Raw genomic sequence first — 27,951 nt, forward strand, 5'->3', positions numbered from 1 at the left:
TTTTCTCAACCATGACCTACTACACTCCTGACCTGCCCAGAGAGCACCTCTTCCAGCGCCCACGTTCTAGTTCATACCTTCTGCCGCTAGGGCCGTCACCTACGAGCGGCGTGGCGCTAGGCAGCACCTGTTCGCTGACGTCACCTTCACTCTTTGTAGTCAAATTTTAACCAACAAAGCACTCGTAGTGCGAATTTATGATCCACAATTTAGAAATATCCAGAAATAATAATACTAAAAGACATTCAGAATTTTTTTTGCAATAAAATGCACGCGACAACGCATAGGCTGTCCAAAATCATGTAAATCCACGGGTTTCCACGTTTGTCAACCAGTGTGCTATAAATTCTTAAGCGCACTGAACAGCTTACTTGACCAGCAATGTATGGGAAGAAATAGTCACATATATGCCGACAGTTCACCACAGAAAGCAGGCATTCTTATACCAGCGCCTACAAAACAACCGTAAAGAAGCAGACGAACAGGTTATAGGTAGCGCCACCTACGGCGAGCGATTGAACGAGAGCGGGGACACGCGCTCCCATAGGAACCCCGCTATCTGAACAGGTCAGGAGTGTAGTAGGTCATGTTCTCAACAGCGCTGCACCTACTCTCGTACGCAGATCAATTAGACTGGTGCTGCCATCTGTAGAGAAGCTAGAGAAATATACAGAAGGCGAGCAGAGGCTGTGAGCAGCCGGAGCCACAGCAGCAACAGCCTGTTTACTGACCGATCAAGTGGATCAACTTCGGATTCAGAACCGTTGCGTAGGGGAAATAGAAGAACCTCCGTGTGCCAGCCGCAGTATTTGCCGTGGCCAGCACATCCGGATGTGTTTCTGGGCCCCGAGAAGTTGGTCCCTGCGATCTTGACCGACCACGAGCTAGGAGGCAGCTCAGATGACACAGGAGAAAGCGAAAGATGAATGCTCGCCTCGAAGTCGCAGTTCGAGCGAGACGTCCAAGTCAAAGGAGAAGAAGGAGAGACCGTTTCTCACAAAGGTGAATGCGCCCTTTTTTTTTTTTTTTTACACTCGAGTTGGCATGAAAGCGGTGTCGGTGCTTGTTTTCAGGTTGTAGTCCGTAGGCTGCCACCGACGATGACGGAGGACCAATTCCTCGAGCAGATATCCCCTGTTCCTGAAAGCGACTATATGTACTTCGTCAAAGGAGACTTGAGGTAAGCAGCAGCTCGTGTGTTACGAGCGGGAAGGTGAAGTAAATAGTGCGAACTGGGAACTTGAACCGCTCTCATATTACGCGCAGTTTGGGCCCACACGCGTTCTCGAGGGCCTACATCAACTTCGTCAATCAGGATGAGATATTCATCTTCAAGGAGAAGTTCGACGATTACATTTTTGTCGATGAGAAAGGTGAGTCCGGTCGTGCAATGCTGTCTCTGTTTATGTTCGTTTGAATACGTGTGCCTTCGGATTTGCAAACCCGTGCGTTATGAACCGGAAGCGTCTAATCGGCTAATTTATGCACGCTTGATGCCTGCAATGAAAGTATATTAGCAACACATACCATGCTATTTCTTTAGAAGCTTCCTAACGTGGCCACAACAATGCTGTGGATTTCTTAATTCGGTTAGCTTATGTCGCAAAAAGAAAATGCGTTTTAAAGTTTCATTTCATACACACAAATGCATCAGCACCTTCATTACTGGTCATGTGTGTGGTGGTTCAAGACATTGACATGTGTACATATGCCAACTCATTTGCTTCTTTGTTTGTTGTGTTTCACTTGAGCAGGCAATGAATACCCGGCACTGGTCGAGTATGCACCCTTCCAGAAAATACCGAAGCGGAGGACTCGCAAGAAAGATCCAAAGTGCGGCACAATAGAACAAGACCCTGAGTACATCAAGTTTCTCGAAAGCCTAGAGCAACCAGAAGAAGTAACGCTACCTCCAATTGACACCTACATAGAGGAGATTGAAGCTAGAGAAAAGGAAATCAAAGGTATTTATATGTTGCACAAATACAGTCGACCACTGCTCTGTCCGAGGACAAATACATCATTGAGAAACCGTTTGATGGTAGCTTGTGACTGTCAGTTTGGATGCACCATAAAGATTTAAAGAAAAAGGCAGACTAATGATGCGAAAGAGGAACATCGGCGAATCACATTTATTTGTATGTTTTAGTCACGGTGTAAGAATGGTCTCAACACATCGGCTGCTCACCAGGAGGTAACGGTATTGATCCTGGCTGTGCTGACTGCATCTCGATCGAAGTGAAATTCTAGATGCCCATGTATTGCATGATGTCAGTGCACGTTAAAAAAACACCAGCTGGTCTAAACTTCGACAGACCTCCACTACAGCACCTCTTATAATCATATTGTGGTTTTGGGTCATAAAACCCCAGATATTGTTATTATTCCCTACATTTTACTGACAGTGTAAGCCAACTATGTTTTAGTGTAGAAGGGTGCACATTTGGGATGGCTGGCTCATGATTATACACTCAAACATCATTATAATAAAGTTGCATCTTACACGAAACTAAGTTCTTTATATCCAAAAATTCGTTATAAAGGTTTATTCTTAACACTATATAGATTGCAAGACTATTCTTCACTTACTTCATTATAACCCATATTTCGTTACATCCGGTTTTGTTACATCAAGGTTTGAGTGAATGCAAAAAACAGCGTTAGAGGTTGGGATGAGGGAAAAAAGCATGAACCATGGGGCATTGGTCTGTGTTCTTTTGTTTCATCCCGTCGTATAGAGCTGTTTACTACATACCGCCTGTGTTCTTTTGTTTTGTCCCGTCTTATAGAGCTGTTTACTGCACTCTGCCTCTTCGTATGCACTAATTGAAAATTGCAATGTGAGTGAGGTCAGTTTAAGTTAAGGGTGCTGAATCTCCAGCATGAGGCACTGAAGTATTGAAAGACAACAATTACCAGTGCTTGTGTTTTGTCATTGTTCTTTCCATTGTCCTTTATTTTGGTAGGCTTTCTTCACTTCAGTGTCTAGTGCCAGAGATTTGACTTCTTTGCAAATGCGACATGGAGTTGTCAACTCGGAAAGGTAAAGGACATGAAGAAGTCGCACGTTCAGCTGCAAGTTTAGAAGCAGATCGCACATGTTTCTTCCTGCCACACACTTCAGTGAGGCCCCATCGATCTAGCAACAGAGTTGCAACAGACTCGCAAGCATCCACTTTACATTAAGTCCTGCGATGCCTCATAGGCCTCGAAGTAGCGCATTTCAAATTGTTATTGGCCAGTCGACTTGTGCTGGGTTGCGTGTGTAGTGATGTTCAGGATTACTGACTGACTCGTAGAGCAGACACGGACATTTAGTATAGAGATCAGACTAGCATTTAATTGGGAGCATTGGCAAGAGTGAAGAAAGTCAACTAAGAGGAAAACGAAAAATGTGTGCGATGAAAACAAAAAAAAACGACAAGAAAGTATACCCTACATAACTACAGGAACAAAACAAAGAGACAGACAATATGGTATGTTAATGACTCTACAAGGTGGACACTAAAAGAAACAAGGAAAAATTATGAGAAATATTGTGCTCCCTCTTCTGAGCTACTTGTGTGACACAGTGCACACTACTACAATAATATTTAAAGCTTGTTAAAAAAAAAAAGAGGTGAGAAACATTATCACCGAAGTGCCCTTCCTTAGATGAAGGGGGGCGCGGATGAGCATTCCAGACGTCTGTGACACTCCCCAACCCTCTTAACCATGACCTCTTTCCTTGGTGTCGGTGCACGCATGAATAGGCACGCCCATCATTTAATCAGTGAATGATGAGGAGGGGGGGGGGGGGGAGGAAAGCTGGGTTAAGAGCGACCATTTGCACCATTTTTCTCTAAAATGGCATTGTAGTAATAACGTATACCTTGTAAAAAAACGTGAAGGAGAGCCACCTTTCATTCATACTGCCGCTGCAATAAAACTGGCACAAAACTGCTAAGCATGAGCCTAGCGGAGTGGCCTTAGCTACTGACTAAGTCAGTTCCCCATGTACAGCTGACGAAGTCGGTTCCCCATTCACAACGTTGTGCTTTTGTTGCAATTCTTTCTGGCGAATGCCCGAGTGCAATATCTTGTCAAGTTTGTTCATATGAACTGTCGTTATCACTGGCCGACATTGTGTTGCTCTAATTCTGGAAACGTCTTGTTGACTGCACTTTTTGTAAGACTAAAATGTAGAAGGTCCTTTGCAGGGTCAGATTTGCATAGAGAGCGCATTCGGCTTAAAAATACTTCTGCTATAATTTGGTTGTGTTTAGCCTGTATGCATTCTGTTGGTCAATGAACCTGACTCTGCTAAATATATTGACACTTTCATTTAAACTTTTATCATATTTGGCATACAGATGCAGAGTGGACACTGTTAAAAGTACTTGTTGCTGCTTTAGATCAGGTTTTGCTGGTGCTGGATTCCGAGACAAAAGTTCAGATGCCTGTTTTTACTACTGATGCTGTGGTAGCATGCCGCATGCGCATGCTGCCAAAAGGCACTGGGGATGGTTGGAAGATGTCTGCAGCAGAAGCATGCTATTTACATGCATTAAGGGTAAACATTTGTAGAAGTATTTGAGGATAAGCTATTCTCATGAAGCACCCCTAAAATCGAATGAATGAGGATCTTTACATCTTGTACAAGTCCTTGTTTCCTTCTGGGTAATGTGTATGCAAGTTTGAAGCGAGATAGGCATATTAAAAGGGGAGTGACAGTCAGTGAAAAATATTGGCTGGTACATGTGTTACAGCGAAAGCTATTATCAGATCACGACATGGGTCACGTATGGCGCCGTAGTTGTCCACCGTCGCCACCGGTTTCCATATTTCCTATCACACGAAATACGAAAATAACTTGGTAAAGAAAAAAAAAACGCCAACGACATTAATTATATTCGAACCCAGGTTCCCTCCGTGCCAGCCTATAGTGTACGACGGACTCATGCCGCTTCTAGGTACTATTTTGCAAACTGACCTTAGCCAGACTTGATGTCGGGAAATGAATTGCGTTAATATGAGTAATAAAGCATTTTAGAACAGCAAAGGAACAACCAGGTGCCACACAATGCAAATTGCATAATGAGTGGGTCGTCCAGTGCTCCAACCCATTACAAAAGCTTGTTCTTGATCAGCTGTTAACTGTGGCGCTTACCCACTTGAGTCATAACTCTTCATGGTCGTTAGCCACCACATAAAAAATTTGCACAATATTTCTTGCAAGTGTTTAGTGGATACTATGCTTCTCTGAAAAATTAGAAGAATATCCTGATGAATGCCGGCCTACAACATAAATATTACGATTCGTCATAACTCTTCATGGTTGTTAGCCACCACATAAAAAATTTGCACAATATTTCTTGCAAGTGTTGAGTGGATACTATGCTTCTCTGAAAATATAGAAGAATATCATGATGAATGCCGGCCTACAACATAAATATTATGATTCGTGTGGCGTAGTGGGTACCGAGAAAGTGTGCTTGTAGCAGTTACCCAAAGAGTGTTTACCAAAGGCTCTGAAAGGCTGCTCTTCCAGCTTTCAATGTGACTGTGCTGCGTGTTCTGTGCAGGCCTGGCAGTATTTTAAATATTCTTTTTGGTGTTGTTATCGTGATACTTAATTTGTAAAAGACTACGAGTCCCCAAACATCTAGAGCATAAAAAAAAAAAAAAACAAAGATGATTTTGGGATTAAGTGTAGTGTAACAGTGTAAATTGATTAACATTTATTTAATATCTACAATTATTTAAAAGCCTCAGCTTAATTATCTGTTCACTGGAATAGCAAGACATTCGATGAATGTTCACTTTGTGCGATATGAAGCAGCAGTAATTCGAATGTGAACAGTGTATTGTTCAAGTGATAAGTTCTCTGATAGGATATATTTTTCTCTCCATAGCTAACAATGGCTGCCTCAAAGTGGTGACTCCTTTAATCGAATATTTGCAGCAAAGGAAGCTGGAAAAGCTGGTAGGTCATCGTTTTGAGAACTTGATTGCACTTTCTTACTACACTTTCTAAATGATATAAGCCTTTGTATGTGCTTACTGAGTGATATGGAATGCCAAAACAAACAATGTTGGTGGCACTAGGAGTGCTAGAATTGAAACCTGGTGAAGGTTTGCTTTGCTGAGGGGAAAAAAAAATACTCGTACATTCATAGGTTCTTGATTATGTGCTCATGTGAAGAGCTAAGTGTCATGTGACCCATCGTCATAACCCCGTTTGCTCAAGAAGAATCTGGCTGAAATCTGTCATGTGAAGCTTTCAGTCGTGTATCTCTGGTATCATATAATGATAATGCTAAATATACATGCATGCCAGTAAAAGTTGCAGTGCAATACCTGCTTTTGTTAACAGAGAGAACTTATTGCTCAGAAGAGTTCTTACTCCAGACTTTCAAAGCCGAGAGTGTAGTCACCTTGGTGGTTCATCTTCCTTTGCATCTCGATCCAGCATGTTGGAGCACACATTTGCAAGCTTAAAACTTCCCTCCAACAAGCCTCTGACGACCGGTGATGCTAAAAGCAAAGCCTAGGAAACTTCCACAAAACGTTTAATAAGCAAACACACACTCATCTTTTAACCATGGACTATTGAAGGCTCGTGCTATGGTGGCACGGGAGCCTGCATGGTTTCCCGAGTAAACTGGAGACTATGGGACCTAAAACACATTTTCGAGCTCAGATGCAACACTGCAACGGTTACTTGTCTTGCTGGGAGAATGTGCCTCAAGGAACAATTGTGGCAGAAATTCTTTTCTCGTTTTCCGGATCTCGCCAGCATCGGGAACTATGTAGGTGCAGTTTTTGGGAAAAGTCCCATTGCTTTTGCCTGTTCGTTAGAGACATGCTTCATTTCGATCAGACATGTTTTAATGCAGCCAGTTCTGCTGGGGCCTGTTGTAACCTTTTCTACCTCCATGATTTCAATGAACGAAAGCATGCCTAGCAATTGTGTTCCCCCACATGCGCAGCAGTTTAAAGCCAATATGGCAGCCTTCTACGGGGCAGTTACCACAATCAAGTGCACAACTGTCTCACAACAAAAGAGAAAGAAAGATGTTGCCCTTGCACCAGAGTTATCAGGCCTGTCAGGTGGCACTTTTATCAGGCTATTCAAACCATTTCTTATTCCAGCTGTGCAGCCAGTCACGAACTTTACGCATGTGTGTCATGCGAGGGAGCTGAACTTTGGAACGTGCGGTGTGGAGGTGGAATATACGTTGATTGTCGTAAATAGCGAGACAGTGCTCTTCCTCCGTTCTTGACTGGCGTCCAGAAAGCTGTTGGCCGATTCCACGACTCATGCCCAATCGACTAGCCTTTACTGGTCCTAAATGTTTGGTGCTGTTAACATGCAGGGAAAAAAAACATATGGGATGTCACTTTTCTCAACCAAGACATGATTAAGAGGCACTTCATGGAAGATGACTGAAGACTAATTTTGACCACCTGGGGTCATTAGTGTGCTCATATATCTATGATCAAGAGCATATTTAAATTCTGCTCCCTCAAGATGTAGCTGCGGGGGTCAGAAATTGAACATGTACCCTTGTGCCTATATTTAGCGGCACACCATAGGCGCTAAGCCAGCACAGCAGGTGGGAGACACTTGAGATATGCAGTGAAAAGTATTGTTGCAAGTTAATTCACAGTTCACTTGTAATCGGTACAAGGCATAGCGTTGATCCCATTTCAGCCTATACGAAAGGACCTCGTTCTGTATGTCCTTCGTGTACATTGTGTGTTGTGAAATGATAAAACTTGATTCGATTTGATGTGCTGTGATAAGAGCAACACTCTGGATCAAAGCCCAAGGCACTTTAACCTCTTCATCTAGTGGCATTCTTTCGTCTCCTGTGGCAGAAACTACTATGTGATTTGAACAGGTATTGCTTGTAAATGGCAGTGCAGACTCGGCTATTGTGCAGTAAGGAGGATGGAGCAAAGTATCGTTAGCTCCTTCATACTTATAACAGCATAACTTTGAACATTCATTAGCAACGTAATATAATCGGAGTAAGAGAGCTACTGTATGCTCAGAACTGACCTCAATAATGGGGAAATTACGTTATGTATGCTTCCATAAGTGATGGCATAGGCCATCACAAAAAAATTTTTATAAGGCGTCTCCACCTTACTTTTCATATAGTAGCATGTAATCAAGACCAGACATTCGTACCACTGCTTCTGTGCGCATGTTACTTACTTGCAACTATTTATTGGACACCTGGTATAGAAGCCAAAACCACTTGATGGAAAAGGCTCAAAACTAAAAACTTGTGTGCTTCATTCCGTACTTCTGCATTGTACTTTGTGATGAGCAGCAACGTTCCTGCAATTCCAGGCAGTGTAATGAAAACTGGTGCTTTGATGTCAGCACTGAATTGAAGAAGCTTTCTACCTGACGAAAGGGCACATTTTGCTGTGGTGCATAAAATTATAAGGATAACAATGGGTGACATGCACTTTTGCCCTGCAGCTGGTTTAGCTCTTGCATGATTGAGTCGATATTCCTGCCACTGCATTGCAGACTCTTAAAGGATATGTTAAAATCTAAGGCACTGTTGTCTGCTATTTGGTGCCATAAAACCTAATGGAATTATCTGAGAAACCCATTTGGAGACCCTCTGCTCCAGGAAAAGACTCATACAAAAGAATGAATATAAATAAAGGCCACAGTGGGAGAGAAGGACGGGTGCTTTCAACGATGCCTGCACTTTGGCTGTGTTTCATGACGGCGGCCCAGAAACTGCGCGAGGAGCGCCGGGAGGAGCGCAAGAGGCGGGAGGTGGAGAAGAAGCGCCTGCGAGACGAAGAAAAGAGGAGGCGCAAGGTGGACCGTGACCGTGCAACTAAAGAGCCAAGCGGTCACAGGGAGTCCTCGTCAGCCCATCATGATGAAGATGGGCCCCAGTTCGACGATGTTGAGCCAGCGCCAACTAAGCCACAAGTGGTCAAGGTGAGCGGATTGATGGAGCCAGTTGGTGGCAGAGTGGCCTTACTTGTTCCTTGTTCATTGCCCTGTTCAACTGATTGCTTAAAGGGCTCAGTCAGCACAGGGATGGCTGTCGTTCTCAGTTTGACGCTTGTTTCAATTCTCTGCAATATTTCTTTTGTCCTGTAGGAATATGGTGTTTCGTTTTGCTAAACAGAGGCTTTCAGATATTTCATTCATGTTGTTCAAATTATTCCATCTGAGATGAAGCTGTCTTCACGATGGCATTGATCAAAGGGCCAGTAAACAACCCCAAGGTCCAAAAATTTTAATGAAGAAAAATATGTGCGCTTTTGCTATGTGAATATGCTACCACAAGAATTTTGCATATACGTGCTATAATGTAGAAGTTACGGGGGTTAGAACATCCGTTTCAGTCGCTTTTAAATTTTCTCATGACCACTCGTCACCCTTCTCCGTGAAGGAGTAGTCCGTCTTGTGACTCCGCCAACTTCGGCAGCGTGACATGACATCCGTGATATGTCAACGACGAGCAACCAACGATCAAGCAGGGCTTCCCCCGCATGAGCACGTGTCACAGCTGGACCTCTTTATCTTGGGGGCTTTTGTTCTGGTCAAAACTGCTCCTTCCGGAGTCTTGGGCTCTACGAAATCGCAAAGGGGGCACAGTAAAATGAAAATGCAGACTTCACAGCTGAAACTGCATCGCGGCAGGGCCAAGGTGCTGTTTCATAGGGCAAAGAACCAATCGACGAGCTCAGTGGTGTGTAGGCTGATTCCACGAGAGATCGACACGTGTCCAAAAGTTGATATTTTAGATTTTATTGAGTATTTTATATTTTGTGCACCTCTCACCAGGTAGCTCGAAAGTCAACTTTGTTTTATGATTAACGGCATAACTTACGAGAAAAAAAATATCAAACTTCACCACCATGGAGGCACCAATTTCGTCACCTGTCGTTTTTGAAAATTGCAAATGCTATAAAAAGACAAATATTTTTGTTTCAAGGAAGATATTTTTTACCCGAAATGTATGTCTAATGAAGAATGAATTCATACGGTTTCAAGTTTGTAGACCCTAGTAAAATAGCTTTTAAAAATGTCTAATTTTGCGACAGTTTAACATAATTTACGTATTCCCCATTTTTTTTTTCTCCGAAAGTAATGCAAGCAGCGTTTTCATGAGCTTCAAATGCGAGTAAACGTGACCGCATTTGGTGAAGAAAGGCTGTTTAAGCAGATAGGAGTAACTATTTTGAACACGATATTCTACAGTATCTGAATTCACTCTTATACGTAGAGCACTGAGACTTCCAATATGTGGTGCCTCTCCATTACTGACACACAGCTGGAGCTGTTGTGACGGCCATGTGTTTTCAACACGTTGGGTAAGAGAAATTGAATGTTGAATGAGTTCGTAAACGATTCATAACAAAATTTTATCATTTGGGGCACGAAGACTGCCGCATTAGACTGAAGAACACACTTTAGGGCAAGTTGTCATCCGTCGTCTGCTCTACAGATGAATTGCTGTGCGCCGCATCTCGGAGGCAATGCTTTAGATTACATGGTTCAAGTAGGGACAAAGATTACGCCTCCCGTAATTTCATCGACAAAAACATTGTGAAATTAATTTTAACGTACTATACTTCAGTTTTGCATTCGCACTGCGGATACTTGCGCACACTGTTTTACGTCTGCTCTCATTAAAGGTGAGAGACATAGAAACAGACGACAGATAGATCACTTTCGTGCTGCTGGTTTCACACATAGTTGCATTGCCAGTCATTTGAGCCTCAAGGAGCTTGGAGATGGCTAACCACTTCAGCCGGGATAGAGTTTTTGTTCCGATTACCTCATGTTGCATAAAAAGAAAATACCTTATCAAAGAAACTTCTGCAAGGTCGAAGACATCGGCCTGTTTGCCCTGCAGAAGCTTTTGGCGAAAGCTGCCCGCCATGCACATAACAACGACCACTTCTGCCAGAACTGTTTCAGACGCCTCAGAGATATGCTGTCTTCGTCTAATGGCTTCTCAGCTGAAACAGCTGATGAGTTTTCGCCGGAAGAAGAAAAAGGCAGAAGTCAAGAGCGGTGTGTAAACACGCCTGAAGCATTGTCACATATGCGACTAGAGAAGCTGCATGCGCGAAATAGCAAAATTTATGCAGAGCCAAGACAACTTAGCAGCAATTCTACAGTAACCGTGAAATTCCACCGTAACGTGTGTAACCGCCGCTTTCAACCATCAGATCTAAAATGCAGTGTGTGTGCCCAGTGGTTCAATAACTTCAAGCAAGCCTATGAAGCGTGTTCTTCATATCAAGAGCGCATGCGTTTGTTGCCACTGTTGCCGAGCGATATAGAGCGCCGAAAACTCCAAGCGCTTATACCAAACATGTCAGCTTACATGATATACAGATTCCGACGCTGGCGCGCAAAACACGGGATACGGTTAGCACCAAATGCGGTAAAAAGGACACGGCTGAACCCAATGGATGTCCAGGCAGCTATGGCTTACTACTCCAAAGATGAGTATAGCTGCTCTCGGCAGAGTCCTAACAAAAAAGATGTAGTATCGGTTACCATTGACGGAAAAAAGGAGCTTGTTTCGAAAAGGTTTATGACCCGTTCGGTGCGAGAGGCTTACCGTCTCTTTAGAGAAGCTAATCCGAACACGTCTATTGGGCTCTCTAAGTTTTATTCACTGAGGCCGAAGTGGGTTCTTCTTGCACCACACCAAGGAGGAGGAGGAAGAAACTTTATTCAGAAAAAAAAAAAATTGAAATGCAGGCAGTTTGGTCGGGCCCTCAGTCCAGGGCTCCGCTGGCACGAGCGGCTCGCTGGACCTGGTCAAGCAAAGCTATTTGGCTCTGCTTGTCCTCGTCCGCAAGCCATGCCTCCCACGGCCTGTGAAACATGTGTGGTTGCTTCGTGATGTGTGGGCTGTCGATGTGTGTGGGCCTCTGGGTGCACTCCCATGTTATGTCGCTGAGTGTTGGTACAAGTGCGCCTTTGTTTATACTGTGCTAATGCCACGGAGTGTGTTTCTGCCCTACAAGATGTCGCCAATGGTGCCTACATGGTGGACTTCTTGAAAGAACTATGTCTTTGAAGCTCCCCTACAAGTGATTGTTTTTTAGGCCATTGTGACTATTGGGCTAAGGAGGATGCTCTGACAGCCACATGTTTAGAAATCCCTGAAGATATTGAGGTGGCCGATGCAGTATGGGAAAATGGCGATCTAGTAAAAAAAAACAGCCCAGGCAAGTGCTTTTCTGCGAGAGCTAAGTCTATGGTTCGTGAAGTGGATTAGCCATGATTACATAAGATACATTCAAGAATCAGCAATACGCCAGGCGAAAGAGAACCAAGAAAAAGAATCTTGCATTTTTCACTTTGATTTTGCCGAAAATTGGACAGCCATTTTACCGAATGAGGTACAGAGGTACAGTCGTATCACTGGCACAAAAGACAGGTGTTTATATTCACGTGTGTTGTCACAAAGAAGCAATCGATTCAAAGTTTTGCCGTCATCAGTGATGACACATGCCATGATGCTGCACATGCCTCTTTTTCTCTACAAATAATCCACAACTATATTGTCACGTGCTTCCTTTTGGGTTGTGCTCAGCGCCAGCCACTTTTCAGCGTCTCATGGACGCCGTACTATCAGGCTTGAAGTCGCAAACATGCTTGGTCTATCTGGACGATGTTGTATTCTCAGCAACATTCGAGGAACATCTCAGCTGTTTATTCACCGTCCTCCAAGCCATACGTTCGGCCGGCCTTACTTTAAAACCGGAAAAATGCCATTTTGGTTTTAACGAACTCGGCTTCCTTGACCACGTCCTCAGTCACAAGGGTGTTCGACCTGACCCGGCCAAAATAGACGCCGTTGCGCAATTTCCTGCACCACGCGAGAAAAAGGCCGTAACACGCTTCTTAGGGTTGTGCGCCTATTACCGGCGATTTATCGAGGACTTTTTGTCTATTGCGGCACCATTGACACGACTCACACGTGAGGACGTCCCCTTCTTTTGGGGTGAACAACAGCAATTGGCATTCAATGAACTACGACAAGGCCTGCAAACACCTCCAGTTCTCGCGCACTTTGACCAGGAAGCCCCTACAGCACTTCATACTGACGCCAGCAATGTAGGTCTGGGTGCCGTTCTGGTGCAGTGGCAAGACGGCTGTGGAAGAGTAATAGCTTATGCCAGCAGAACTCTCTCTCGCACGGAGGAGAACTACTCAACCACCGAGAAGGAGTGTCTCGCCGTGGTGTGGGCGGTCATCAAATTTCGTCCATATTTGTACGTCCACTCCTTCAAGGTTGTTAGCGACAATCACTCTTTGTGCTGGCTCACCAACCTTAAAGATCCATCTGGCCGTTTGGCGCGCTGGAGCCTAAGGCTTCATGAGTTCGACATGACCATCGTCTATAAATCTGGGAAGCGGCACACCGACGCCGACTGTCTCTCACGGTCGCCAGTGGAGACTGGCTCGTGATGACGAAAACATTGACGCGGTATTCTTAGGAGTTGTCAACACGGCCACTATTGCACAGGAGCAGCGCAGTGACCCCGAGCTGTTACCACTCATTGAATATTTAGAAGGACGGCGTAAGGATGTGCCGCGGTTATATGCCAGAGGACTGCCATCTTTTTGCTTGCGAAACGATGTTCTCTATAAGAAAAACTTCTTACCAACCGGCAACCCGCACTTGCTCGTCGTGCCTGCCTCTCTTCGAAAAGAAATTATGGAAGGGTGCCATGATGAAGCAACTTCTGGTCATCTAGGCTACACCCGAACATTGTGCCGATTACGATGCAAGTACTACTGGCCAAAGTTACCCGCTGCTGTTAACCATCACGTGCGAACTTGCACCGACTACCAAAGACGCAAAGCACCTCCCAGCAAGCCAGCCGGTCTTTTACATCCAGTCGAAGCACCAGCGAAGCCGTTCACCCAGATTGGAATGGATTTCCTGGGTCCCTTTCCAACTTCCACAACAGGGAACAGATGGATAATCGTGGCCACCGATTACCTCTCCTGTTATGCGGAGACTAAAGTTATGCAGCTCGGCACAGCAGCAGAAGCCGCTCAGTTCTTCATTGAAAACATCGTCCTTTGGCATGGCGCTCCGACCGCAGTGATCACAGAAAGAGGACCTGCCTTCACCGCAGAGATTTTGGAGTCGGTTCTCAGACTCAGCGATACAGCTCACCAGAGAACAACTGCATACCATCCGCAGACAAACGGACTGACGAAGCGCCTCAATAGGACCCTCACAGACATGATCAGCATGTACGTTGACACGGAACATAAAAACTGGGATAAGATATTGCCGTACGCGACCTTTGCCTCTAATACCGCTCGACAAGAAACCACTGGAATGACGCCGTTCAGGCTGATCTATGGTCGCAAAGTCACGACAACGTTGGGTGCCATGTTGCCGCATGAGTTTGACGACATCCATGTAGACGCCGAAGAGTTCAATCAGCGCCCCGAGGAAGCCAGACAGCTCGCGCGTGTGCGCATCTGTCATCAACAGCATCAAGATGCACAACAGTACAACCCCCGACACAAGTTTATAAGCTACACACCAGGCGAGAAGGTCTGGGTCTGGATTCCGATACGTGGACGTGGACTGTCGGAAAAACTGCTAAGACGGTACTTTGGCCCATACAGCGTCACGCGACGCTTGAACGACGTGAACTATGAAGTTGTTCCCGACACTGACTGTAGTTCTAAGCGCCAAAAGCATTTACCCGAAGTCGTACACGTCGTGCGTTTCAAACGGTATTTATCCAGTTGACGTGACCACTTCATACGCCTGGTAGAGCGCCTAAGTTGCGCATCGGGACGATGCCTCTTTCGGTGGGGGGCAAATGTCACGTGCTTGTCAAAAAGAAAGACAATGGCAGTTGTGCATGTGCCATGAAGTACAAGGAAATGGATGAAAAAGAAGAACTCTCTTGCGCGTTCTATTAAAAGAACCGACCTGCTTCTGGTGTCTCAATCTCTGCGGCAAGACCTCTGTTTTGACGTCTTGACAATATGAAGGAACAACTTAAGCCTGACACGCATGTTATGTTTCTGATGGTGCCAGCAGTCACTTCAAAAACAAGTACCAGTTGTTCGAGATCATATATCAACAAAGTGGATTTTTTAGGCCACAGGACATGGCAAAAACTCTTGTGACGGTGTTGGTGGCCTACAAAAGCATCAGGCTACGCTCTACAACCTCAGAGCGGCAAGCTCAGCTGTGATTTTGTCTGCATCCCAAATGGTGGCGCAAATGAGCACGAAGCTCAAGAATGTCAAGCTGCTGTGTGCAAATGCAGACGAGCTAGAAACATTCCGTCAGTTTAAGAAGAACCAGTGGAAATTGTTGCCACGTGTTCCAGGCATACGTTCTTGGCATGTTTGGCTAAGCACATCTGAGGGCACTGATCGTGGTCGTGTTTTGTTAGTGTCACGTGTTGCTAAATGTGATCTGCAAAAGATGCAGCCATTTTGAGCGCATCTCTTGTTTCACGCAGTCACCACCAGAATACCAGTGAGGGTACTTCAAGCACATATGCTTTTTCTAGCGAGACCCAACACTTGCGTTGGAACATTTTCTTGTTTGAGTTTATCTGCAAATATAGACAGGTATTTTGCAACTGAGTTACAGTGTTGAAGATTTCCTCCATTAGAGCTGTGTTATCAGAGCATAAATGCGCCTTCGTGGGTACGTATTTGTCACAGTGCTAAAACAGCCTTTCTTCACCAAATGCTGTCACGTTTACTTGCGTTTGAAGCTCATTGCCGCTTTTCCATTCCGATTTCTAGATTTCTCAACTTATCAGCGCATTCTCGAAAAGCTCTGATTTGTACCACGAATATTGTCGCTAAAAACAAAATAATGCAACATGTTTTTTTATATTACCGTATTTACTCGATTCTAGCGCGCATTCGATTGTAACGCACACCCGATTTCCACGGCGAAAAAAAAAAAAAACCGTAAGACATTGATTGCAACGCGCACCCATTTTTCTCACTGGCCTGCACGATCACACCACTCAAAAATACGACTCCTTTCGGGAGCGTCTTCCATTTAAATATGAAGTACAAGCGAAGCTTGTGCCCATCTGACGTGTAACAGAGCATTGCCGTCACTGTAGTTTTACCGTGGACCGATGTCAGCACGGGAACTTGCTTCGCCCCCTTCTTCTCGATGGTTGTGGTGCCAGGCATGTCGAAGTAAAGAGGCGTCTGATCGGCATTCCCGATTTGCCCAAGCAGGTAGCCGTTGTTGTGCCGCAAGTTTAGGATGAACCTCTGAAAACTGTGAAGCTTTTCATCGTACCCCTCCACAAAACTTTTCACATATGCCCGTTCCCCTTCGGAGGGAAAAGCCTTTCCTCTTCATAAAGTTAGTTAGCCAGCACCTGCTCGCTTTAAACTGGCTTCGCATTAGACCATTTTCTAAGGCTAATTGCATAGCCCGCACTTGGAGCAGTTCTGTCGTCACCGGCCGATGTGCCGCTTACTGCTCAAGCAGATACTCGCCGAGCAGCTCTTTAATTTGCGGAAACCGACCCTGCTGTGGTCCACTGAAGCCTTTGCGTGAATCTTTGCTGTCGACAATCTTCTGCTTTTGTTTCCGCCGGTCCCGCATGCACGTTTCGGGAACTCCAAACGACCGCGATGCGGCCCGATTTCCGTCCGTTTCTGCACACGCGATGACTATTCCTTTAAAAGCGGCATCGTGGTGCACTCGAGTTTTTGGAGTCGGCCCTTCCACGCCGTCGATGCTAATGCACTACATGATGACTAACTCCTCAGCACACATACGAAGTGCCGCACATGGGAAACACATAGGCAGAAATGGCCGACGCGCCATGCCGACGCACGTAGGGGGCACCCATTTTGGAAACGCCGATGGCAATAGATTGACCGTATTCATTTTTTTTTTTCGTACTCGATTCTAACGCGCATGCGATTTATGAACTCGCTTAACCGGAAAAGATGTGCGTGTTAGATTTGAGTAATTACGGTACTGTATGATGGCCTTCGGTTGTCTATTTACGAGATTTTAAGAAAAATCAAAGATGGGGTTTTCTTATTATTCGAATTTCAGTGGAGTACACTTTTGCCAATATGAGAACTTTGAGGCAATATATAAAAATTTACATTTGCCCTACGGCAACAATAATTTATGTACCTAATGAACACCTTATATTCTTAACACGTGTAAAGTTTTAAAACGCTGCTTGCATTACTTTCTTAGAAAAGAAATGGGGAATACGTAACTTATTTTAAACTGTCGCAAAATTAGACATTTTTAAAAGCTATTTTCTTTCGGTCTACAAACTTGAAACCGTATGAATTCATTCTTCATTAGACATACATTTCAGGTAAAAAAATATCTACCTTGAAACAACAATATTTGTCTTTTTATAGCATCTGCAATTTTCGAAAATGACAGGTGACGAAATTGGTGCCTCCGTGTTGGTACCAATTCCGTGTCCGTGTTGGTGAAGTTTGATATTTTTTTCTCGTAAGTTATGCCGTTCATCATAAAATGAAGTTGACTTTCGGGCTACCTGGTGAGAGGTGCACGATAATAAATACTCAATAAAATCTAAAATATCAACTTTTGGACCCGTGTCGATCTCTCATGGAATCAGCCTGTAACGTTGCCAATTGGCAAGCTTTCGTCATACTGCGTGTATGACCGAAAAGGATTGATCAGACGAGGAGAACAGGTGCAGCATTGTTTTTCATAATGGAAGGTCTGCACAACGCGCAGTGGTGTAATATTCGGCAAATGTGATCGCCGTGGTTTACTGTACGAATTGGCGAGCTTGTTTGGCGGGCATAAAAACAAAAGTCAAAGCCTGTTTGCTGGTTCTTTAAATTTTCAATGTACTGTATTTCATGCTTTTCTCATAGTCACCAGAAATACTATTCAGTGTTTGTATTGCTGCAGTAAACTTTGTGGGGCATCATTTTAATTTAGGTGTTGATCATTTTAGAAAGAGAGAAATTCACTGTTGAGGAATTTTTGTTGCTGCTCTATATGACTCGCTTTTAGTGTAGCTACACTCATGTTCTGATTGAGCATGATAGCCAGCTTTTAACATCTGCAAGAAAGCTGGAAGTTTGAGCCTATTTATATTTTTATGGTCTCATTCCACCACATGCCACGCCCCGCAGTGCATTTCTTTTGCACTTGCCGTTTCATTCCTAGGTTGTTGAGAATTCTAATTTAAACGTTCTTGTCATAAAACCGTCACACTGCTTTCGGAAGCAACACACAGTGTTCAGTTTTATATTGGCTCTTTTTTTATTCGATTGTGAAGCCACGTTTGTTTGAAAAGAATGAGTACTATTGTCAGCTTTAAAGCATTATCCTGACACGTTATTAAAATGTTCTCTAATCGACTCATATTGCTCAATAGGAGTATAGCTTAGTTTTTTTACATTACTGCACAGGGAAATTGTAGCACTTTTGGGGCATGGTTGATGGGAGTGCGAGTGAGATGAAGGTGCAATGGTGTGGGATGGCATGTGTATTCATGAAGCATGTGTGTGCTTGTGAAATGACAATTTCCTGAGTGAATCGTCTATATATATTCAGACCTAGCATTGTTATTTTCATGCGTCCTTTGTGTGTCGTTTTCTTGAACTGTGTTAAGGAAATCCTGCCATGGCACACTTGCAGCTGTCGGCTTTGACTTGGAGCACCGGAAGTTAGCAGTGTGGCAATTGTTGGCAGCAGCAGAGATGCTCAATTTTGACTGATGCATGATTGCAGTCTTCCACCAAATCGTCACAGCGTCAGCAGGGCCGAGCCAGTTCCAAGTTGAGACAGTGTCTGCCACCTCTACCAGTTGACAGGAAAGACACTCGCGATCACATGGCTTCGGTCGGTCGGGGACGATCACGGCGGGAAGTGAGGCGATAGCATTGTTAAAAGAGGGACCTGAATTTTTATTTTGTTGGAGAAACAGAAAAGATGCATGTTCTATTACCATGCTTTGGTGCAGCTTAGGAAGAAAGGAGAAATTACAACATACAGTACTTTGTTGCGAGGGGAGCCCCTTGTTTTCTTGTCTTACATCCGTATGGCGTTGTACTTCATTTTATAGGCAATTGAATCGAGACAGAAGCAAAAGTAGATATTGAGCTAAAATCGACATACACACAACAGCTCTGGAATTTGAAGGAGTTGGGAGCCATAAACCTGGTTTGTTATTGGCCTTTGTCACAGCCACATTGTGTTGCCTCAAAAAATCATATTGCTGGATGTATTGACATGAAACATGTCATTTTGTACAATGAAATGTCCATAATACTTTCGTTTCTCTTGTCTTCAGTTTATGTGGCCTCAGCATATAATTCTGACCGCACACTTAGATGCTGCATTGCATTAAGAGACAGCATTCGTAGTAATATAATCAGGCACTCTTAAATACTTACTTTTGTGCAGTCTTTTCTACTTCAAAATTAGTTTTCCCTATTAGGAGCATAGCGCAAACAAATGCATGATGTGTGTAATTATAAGTAGTTATCATCGGGCTAGTAGGGTCGTAACGTATTCTAAAGGTAGTAGAGGTATGCACTTGTAGGCAGACATTGAACAGCACTTCGCAAACTTTTTCCTTGCAACTGAGGTGCCTCAAAAACGGCTCACAGCTCCATGCAAGATGTATATTCAAATATACCTTTATCACATTTTAGAAGCTGTTCACTCACCATTACTTGCATTTTTACATCTGTCGCAATTCTTTTTGAACTTCCTTCATTCAAGTGCATTAGGTATTAGTAATGGGCCAGCTATTCCAGCGCACACGCACTTTCACAGAACTTTCTACCAAGCTGCCCCAGCTTTCTTTTCTTTTTCTCTTCTGAAGAAGGTTTGGACACTCTGACTGCAAGTTTGTGATTTCAATTTAAAAGCTGCAGTATCTTTATCAATCTGGATACATTTTGTTGCATCTAAAGCAATGAACTTAAAAAAGGTGTCAGTTCTACTACCCAGTAAAAAACAAGTTTCCATCAATAACTTTGCAGCAGCATGAGATCTAAACCTTTCAGAAACTGCTGAGCATGGTAATCGGAGCTCGCACATTTGCATGTTGCTTCATTGTCTCTGATTTTAACGTCTGCATGTGTCTATTGGCATGAGACTTTTGCATGCCATCACTTTGTATGCATGTGTCTTGACGCGTTTGCTTTTGTGTGGCTGATATGCTCAAAATGAGGCCTTGCTTTGTATGTGCATTGCTTTTGCGACGTGGGTGCCTAGTGTATGTCCTAAAAACGTTATTATCACTCTGAAAAGAATTAAGTTCTGTGTGCACACCACAACGTACCCTTACCTTTATTACATACGTATAATTGGAAATAATTTGAAGTTTCTGAAGAGAATCCTGGAAGCAAGAAATTAAGTGTACCACCACACAGTAAAACAAGGTTTATTGCATTTGTAAGCAATAAACCTTGTTTGTGTGCTGCAGTGTTGTTACACTCACAATGAGGCTCCAGGATCCAACGTATTTGGATGCATCTAATAAAGAAACTAGTAAAAAAATGAAGCAGCACAACCAAATTTTCGAAGGTACTTGGAAATGAGGTTCAGCTGAAGTAAGAAAACAAACGATTTCTCGATTGGGTCGATGCGAAAAAACAACAACAACACATATACGTAGGTCTTACAAGCCAGCAAGGATTTGACGCCCCATTAGGCATATTCCATGCAGATATGAAACATGTTGATATTGCAACATATTGTTGCAAGTATTTAATCACTGAATTATGCCTCACAAGTACTTCTTATTTTCTATATATATTTAAGGAGCACTGACATCAAATTACCCATGCCAAGATATTTGCGTCAGCGAGTAGCTATAGACCCCGTAGGAGCAATTCGCGACCTAAAACGCAACTGAGGGATAAATAACTATCACTTTTATTGATTTATATTACTGGTATTTAGCACTATTCAAAAGGGCCGGCAATCCCGCCATTTTTAGCGCTGAAAGCACCGGCAGTGGCGCTACCTCGCGGTCACCACCAAATCACGCCACAGCTGACCACTAAACATTTCGCCTGCCAGGTGGACACATTCAGTCATGCCTTGTCACCTGCATTGCTGTCGTCACCGTACAAGTGTCGACTCAGGATCAATACGATAGTCTGGAGCTTGGAATCCCTGTCATTCGCGACGTCGCGAATTATTTTTGCTTCGATCGACCTTTTTCAGAACAGTGATTCTGAAATGGACGCCGTTTCAAGCAGCACTGCAGAGGTGCCCAAAGATGCACGCTTCAGCCATGTTTGCACGTGTGTCTCATTTAGCTATATTGGTGTGTTTTGTCGTGCAAAGCATTCAGGTATACGCAGAGAGGTCAACGCAATATAGCTATCGCGAATGAGCATCAGCGAAGAAATAGATTACGTTTCCTGTTTGCCAGTTTCTTTTTTGTGCCTCCAGATGGCCCCACCTATCCAGCCTCTCGCGGTTAACACGGTATTACCACTTTTACGTGGACGCAAAGTCTACAGATGAACTAAAATTCAACGATACCTGTGTGTTACTTGTTAGCGATGATATCTCTCTATACACTGTTCCACTTTTAATAGCTTGTGGTCATGTTGATGTGCAACACATAACTGGATATGAAAAGACATCCTCATGGCACTTTTTCCGTGCTTCGAACTAGACGACTGCAGCTCACCTGCAACTCGCAATGATTCCCCAACATGCTGACTGACAAGCACATGTTTAATCATGCTCTGTTTTTTCGCCATTCCTTTAAAGGTAGTTTTTATATTGATAATTTCTCGAAATCATTCAAACCGGTGCGACGAAGATCACACGTGATGAGCGAGTACGTTTCTGCGCTTCGGTGCCAGTCGATGCCACAATAAGAACACTCGGATCGTACACGTCATCGCTACTAGGTCATCGTCACTGAGGATGGTATTTGTGGAATGTATCACATTGAACACGTAGCACTAGTGTCGATGTCGCAGGGCAGTCTATTTTCTATTTTTCCACCCTTAGCTTTTCTACGCTGTTTGACATCGAATTAAAATAACTTCCACGTGACGGATGCCGTTCAAATTTGGCCAAGAAGACCTATGCATACCAAGCGATCGAATGATGGGCACGTCTCGATCTTGAAATTTGATGTCAGTGCTCCTTTAAGCTTGCACTGTGCTTTATATGGATTATAGAGTTGCCACCAGTATCAGTAAGACAGCATAATGCAGCTCAATAAAGAACATCATACCCAATGCTTAATTATAATGGTATAGTACTGGAGATCTGAAACAACGTACAATGTTAGCGACAGTGAGTGCTTTCGAAAAGTGCCGCATGTTGTAACGTCATCTGGCATGAAAGCATCGCATGCACATCAGCGTGTTCAGTCATAACGGCAGCATGACATCCACCTCTTTACATCTGCTGCAAGCCGTTGGACCAGAAACCAGCGGGCAGGTCGGTGAGTCCTCGAAGAGCACGGGGAGCCCGCAACGCGAAAAGCGAACGCGTTTCATCGGTCCTCAAAATGCTCGGTATGGTCGGCCGAGCTTCTCGAGAAAATCGGACTCCAAACAAACACCCCGGGCCGATTGTGGTGAGTTGGGCATGGGCAGCTGAAGAAAAGTGCTTGTAAATCCAGTCGCAGCTGTCGTGCTGCATGTTGTAGTATGTCTTTGACTCGCTATCATACTCTCGCAGTATTTGAGGGGCTTGTGTCGGGTAGTTTGCAGTTCATGGCTTTAAGGTTTTCAGCCGTGTTTGGGTGAACATGAAAGCAAGGGCACAAATGTTTAAAGTCTCATTTCTCTGTTATTATTTGGAGTGTATGGAAAGAAGCTCATGACACAGAAGGGTTGTGATTTGAAACTGTGCTGTAATTGTTGATGAAAGGAAAGTTATAACAAAACCAAGCGCTGTCATCATGTACTCGTGGTGTGAGCCGTATAGTGCTGCCCTGATATTAAAGGTGATAGCTGTCCCCATTGAAATTTACGGTGCGTCAGTAGAAAACTTGCTGAAAATATGTGTGCAGTAAACTCTCAGTAAACAGAAATCTGTTTAACGAAACTGCTGCTTAAACGGAACAAATGCTTCTGACAAGATTGGTTTCGCTCTTGCATAGTGTGCCCCGGTTCATCTCTCAGTAAACGTAACTCCTGTTAAATGGAACACATTTCACTGGTCCCTTCAGGTTCTGTTTAATGAGAGGCTACTATACATGCTTCTACAGCTCATAAATTCTCCATTGTCACCATCCTCTCTGTCCTCAGCTCAAGGCGTAACTGAGTACACACATGTGTACAACTGTTAACTGCATGACACAGCTGTGCTTTTGCATTCATTCCTCCCATCGCTTGCTTTTTATATCTTATGCTGCTAATGTTGCTTGTGCTTGCTATTGACTTCTTTATTTCATTAAAAGTATTATTCGTAGTAGTGGTGTTGATAAAACAGCTTACTGCTGAAATCGGAATACATATAAGCTGTCTCTCGTTCTTGCCTTGTAGAATTGTGTTGCTGATGTTGCGTAAGCCACAAAGAGAGAGAACATCAACTGGTTTTGCCGCCAAATACTTCTCAGACATTGCGAAGTGGTGTGATCGCTGTGTTTCGCCTACAGCAGGGCAAGTAGGGTCTGGCATGAGTAGTTGCCTGTGCAAGCAGTGCATGGAGGAAGTTTGTGATTCCCACGTTTCTTGCTACAGTCGTAATTGACAGTCAAACACATCTATCATTTTAATGTATCGTGCAGAAAACATGCTGATGTTTCTACGCTGCATCTTGATGCTGCTAAACCTTGTATGGAAGCATAATATCTCATTCTCTTTAGGCCTGAATAACACAGCAAGAGTAATGGGTCCCGTACCAAACATTTCTATGAACAGCTATAACTTTTGCATATTCTAAATGCTATGCCTCCATGACAATGTGACCTAAGCAGCGATAACTGCCGGCATGGCAATGTATAGTGGTAAAAGCAACGCTTTCTTTGAAATTTGTCTAGGTGCTGAGAAACCCCGTACGGGAGCATGAGTCACTGTCAGCAACAACTGCAAAGGACGCGGGAACTGGGGTAGTACCGAAATCGAGCGCTGGTGGCACGGGTGGCAGCCATTCCAAGGCCCCACCGGTGCGCAGTTCCATGGGAGGTGGTGGCAGTTCACGCAAAGACTGGGAGCGTCCCAAGGTGTCTAGACCCAGCAAGGAGTACCAGGGTCCGAAAGAGTACAGCAAGCACAAGGGCGAACAGCCTGCATCTTCGCATAGGTTGGGCTGCTCGATGTTCTTTAGTTCAATATATGATTCCACCATTGTTTTCCATCTGTATGTTGAAAAAAAAAAAAAGTGATGTTGGAGCAGATTGTTGGATTGAAAGACATTGATAGAACATTTTCTTATCAAAAATGATATTTACAGGATTGTAGGTCGACTCATTTTGCCTTAATTGGAAATCCGAAGTTGGGGGGTCGACCTAGAGTCGAAAACTAGTTTAGGTTGTAAAGTCGCGAAAATTATCCCTGCATATTTCTGCAAAGCTAGCTTTTTTGCACATCTTTTAAGCACTGCCGTGGAGCCATTTTTGGCTTCGCTTTCTTCAGAAGCATTGTAAATCAGTCTTTTTTTTTTTTTATGAAATGTGCTCATGCTCTCCCTTTGTTTGTTTACTTGTTTAGTTATTTATTTATTATTATTTTGCCATGCGATATTAGTGGGACCGACCTACATTTAAGTCAGCTTAGAATCGTGTCAAAACAGTGATTTAATTGAAACTAAACAGAGGTTCCGAAACAGTTCTGCTTGCCGTTTATGACCTAACAGATTTTACCTAAAACGAAGCGTACTGTATGTTAGCCATTGCGAGGGAAGCAGTGATTTGCCACATTGTATAGCAGTGAATTTTCCGAATTTCAGGCGTGTGATTACTGCTTCACATAAAAAGTAAGTATTTGATGATGAACAGCCGTCTTACTTGTTCTTTAGCTCTTGCATTTAAGTGCAGTCTAGGAATTTAAACTCGTGCTTTATTTTTATGAATTCATTTGCATGAATATTAGGAGCAAAATGTGCTGAAATTATCTGGTCAGGACACACCACTTGTATAGTAGAACATAACAGCTTATACGAGAACATAGCATCATATATTATCAACCTAAGCTTCTCAACAAATATGCTGCAGTAAGGTATTATAAGTTTTGTCTTTGCTTTATGAAAAAGTGGTGCAGAGTTATTTCAGGTGGGTGCTGTTTTGGCATATTTTTTGGCTACATATTCAAATTCTTATTTTTTTTCTCAAATACATTTGGAATGATTTTTAGAGCTAAAAGCTGCAGTATACAGCTTGACAGTGGCTCTAAAACCCTAAAATGTCACAGTGACACAGACTGACTGTCACGGTGCACTGTAGTGTGCATTGAAACAGTATACAATGTACAGTGCACTGTTATTGAGTGATTAATGAATACAGCAATAAATAATGTGCTTGCCTTATTTTTATAACTACTAGTATATACCATATTCTCGCACAAAACTCGCCCCTACGTATAGCCCGCAGACCTAGTTGTCAATTCTATGAAAAGGAAAAAAAATGCTTATAACCTACACCCTCATTTTTAAAAAAAAAATTTTGCAATTTTTTGTTCGGGTTGTATGCAACAATATGCGTTATTTTTTTATCATGCTCTTATACATAAGGTGGGTAGCTAAGTTGCTTGTTAAAACAATGAAAACTTCTGTAAGCTTTGTGCAATATACATAATTGTCCAAATAATGAACAGTGGCAATGATAGCATTGAAACTCCTCTGAGGTGATTTGGAAAGCAGACTAAGCCAGTGATGAATGCTCCAAAAATGTAGTTTTCTCTATGTACTGATGTCGTGGTACCACCGTTGCAGCAGGCGTGGATCGACAGGTTCCGACGGCAGGGGCCAGGAAGCGGGCGCCCCGAAAGCATCAGCAACAACTCCAGCCACGGACGATGAACGGACCATTGTTGAAAGCTCTCGGGGTGCCACGTCTGGCACGAGTACTCCTGCAGAGGGCAAGAACTCCAGTTCAGAGAAGGATCGCGAGCGACCATCGGCACCCGAGGAGTCCTCGCAGTCCCGCCCTAAAGACCCTCGAGCAGAGAGGAGGATACGCAACAAGGTAAGTTTTCTTGTGCGGTTGTGTGATTAGGAACAGCCCGGATGCCTTATTATTGGGCTGTCCCCCAATGACTGCATTGTGGTCTTTGGTCAGTACCTACCACTGGCGTCAGCAGGGGCTGCAAGAGGGGCACTTGACCCCACCCCCCGAGCCACACCAGCACCCGCCCCCTCAGCCAACTGCGACGAAGCAATACGGGTTTCCACTAGGGGTGGGCGAATGTTCGATCCTGTCGAGTATTTGAACAAACATTTCAGTATTCAAATTCGTTTTGACACGAATATGAATTTTGAACTATTCGTAAAGGACAAATAAACATACATTTCACGCCATGTGTACGTGCTTGATAAGGTGGTTTCACTGCAGCAGGGGCCTGCCATGCCATGAAACCACTTATCTATCGTCCAGGGGAAATTCGCATTGCTGCAAAGCCACACTTCAAGGCTAAATGTACATACCACCAGCTCCTCGATTAATTAAAAAAAAAAATTATATAGAAGCGTGTTATGTAGGCATATACTAAATATAGCAGATTTTAAAATGCGAGATACTCTAAAACTTATAACTTGCACCCTACCACTGCTCTAATTCTGCCACTATTTGAATCATCTTCTACTTTGAAACAAAATTACATTCACGAACACCTAGTTCCAATTAGTAAAAATAATGTGCCGGTTAGTTGGGTCATAGCAAAAATGCTCATTTTTTGTATGTTATATGATTCGAGCTAATCAATTCAAAATGATTCACAACATATTCACTATTCTTATCGAATTCTGTTCGGACCTTAAATTTACTATTGGGTTATCCTTTGATTGCACCCTCCTAGACGAAATCCTGCTGATGGTGATGCTGCCTTAATAGGTGTTTGCACCAAGAGAGAAGGTTTTTTAGTGCATGTGTCTATCCACTGGTGTCCATAATTTATATCCTGATTCCTTCAGGTTCCGTTTACTGAGTCACCTGTAGTTATAATTTTTGCATAATATCACTTATGGTCCACCTGTTGTGATTGCTCTCTTTCAATACTCCGATGAATGAGCTCACCAGAACTGTTGAACACATTACTTCATTGTAGGTGTTTGATGGTGTTTTGCATATAGTTGCAGGCAGCTTGTATTAGCATGCAGTGTAGGCTCCATCTATTCTCCTGCTGTCACAGTTTTTGTAGAAACTAATTGAAGGCACCAGCACTTTGTCTTGGAATGGACTGAATGAATTGCAAGCCTCCAGTCTTACCAGATATTTCAATATTCTAGTTGTGCCAATGCTGTTCCCACTTTTTTCAAAATTCAGTGTTGTTCACTGACTGGCCTGAGGTCTCAGCAGAATATTATCTTTAGTATGTACCTTCACAACTGGTAAGCCACAAATACTCATGGTTGTTGACATCACTGGAGATAAGCATTTGGTTTTGTATTCATATGTTAAAGTGTTTAGAATCAATTTCGTAGATTTAGAACCAATTTCGTACATTGCACGGTATTTGCTAAACTAAACACGCATGTCGCCTTTTCAATTTGTTAACAGGATCGGCCATCTATCGAGATATACAGGCCTGGGATGCGAAGGCTATCGCAAAAGGCTACATCAGCCCAAGACGAATCTCCATCTGTCAGCGCAAAACCATCAAAAAGCACCAACAGCAGCAGTAACAAGCCACCACCTTAAGCTTTAGGCTGTTTATTTTTATGGAAACAGGAATCCACATCTTCTGACATGTGAATACCTTGCGTTCCTTGTAAATAAATTTAATTATGGTGATTTGCTGTGTACAAGTGTTAAGGGGAGATGGGGGTC

General features: G+C 43.5%; 1 protein-coding gene across 4 annotated transcripts; it reads left to right on the plus strand.

Moving 5' to 3' along the window:
- Positions 1-658: 658 nt before the first annotated feature.
- Positions 659-27,915, plus strand: Upf3 (UPF3 regulator of nonsense mediated mRNA decay). 4 transcript variants are annotated; one of them, XM_075891264.1, is made up of 9 exons: positions 659-1,002; positions 1,074-1,180; positions 1,267-1,373; positions 1,755-1,964; positions 5,895-5,965; positions 8,747-8,959; positions 24,010-24,272; positions 25,899-26,151; positions 27,682-27,915. In XM_075891264.1, exons 1-9 carry the CDS (start codon positions 901-903, stop codon positions 27,820-27,822), a joined length of 1,467 nt encoding a protein of 488 aa, XP_075747379.1. In that variant the 5' UTR covers positions 659-900; the 3' UTR covers positions 27,823-27,915. The 4 variants fall into 4 exon arrangements, with proteins under 4 accessions (XP_075747379.1, XP_075747377.1, XP_075747378.1 ...); XM_075891262.1 differs by having other exon boundaries at positions 5,895-5,964; positions 8,737-8,959; XM_075891263.1 differs by having other exon boundaries at positions 5,895-5,964; positions 8,737-8,959; positions 25,902-26,151.
- Positions 27,916-27,951: the final 36 nt, after the last annotated feature.

This window comes from Rhipicephalus microplus, chromosome 1 (genome assembly GCF_043290135.1).
Source record: "Rhipicephalus microplus isolate Deutch F79 chromosome 1, USDA_Rmic, whole genome shotgun sequence".
NCBI classification, from domain to species: domain Eukaryota; kingdom Metazoa; phylum Arthropoda; class Arachnida; order Ixodida; family Ixodidae; genus Rhipicephalus; species Rhipicephalus microplus.

What these genes read in the sequence shown, in the direction of transcription:
- Upf3 (XM_075891262.1), top strand. Translation starts at nt 901, where the DNA reads ATGACACAGGAGAAAGCGAAAGATGAATGCTCGCCTCGAAGTCGCAGT. An exon ending in CATTTTTGTCGATGAGAAAG is followed by an intron (nt 1,374 to 1,754) that starts GTGAGTCCGGTC and finishes TCACTTGAGCAG; the next exon opens with GCAATGAATACCCGGCACTG. An exon ending in AGAGGAGGATACGCAACAAG is followed by an intron (nt 26,152 to 27,681) that starts GTAAGTTTTCTT and finishes ATTTGTTAACAG; the next exon opens with GATCGGCCATCTATCGAGAT.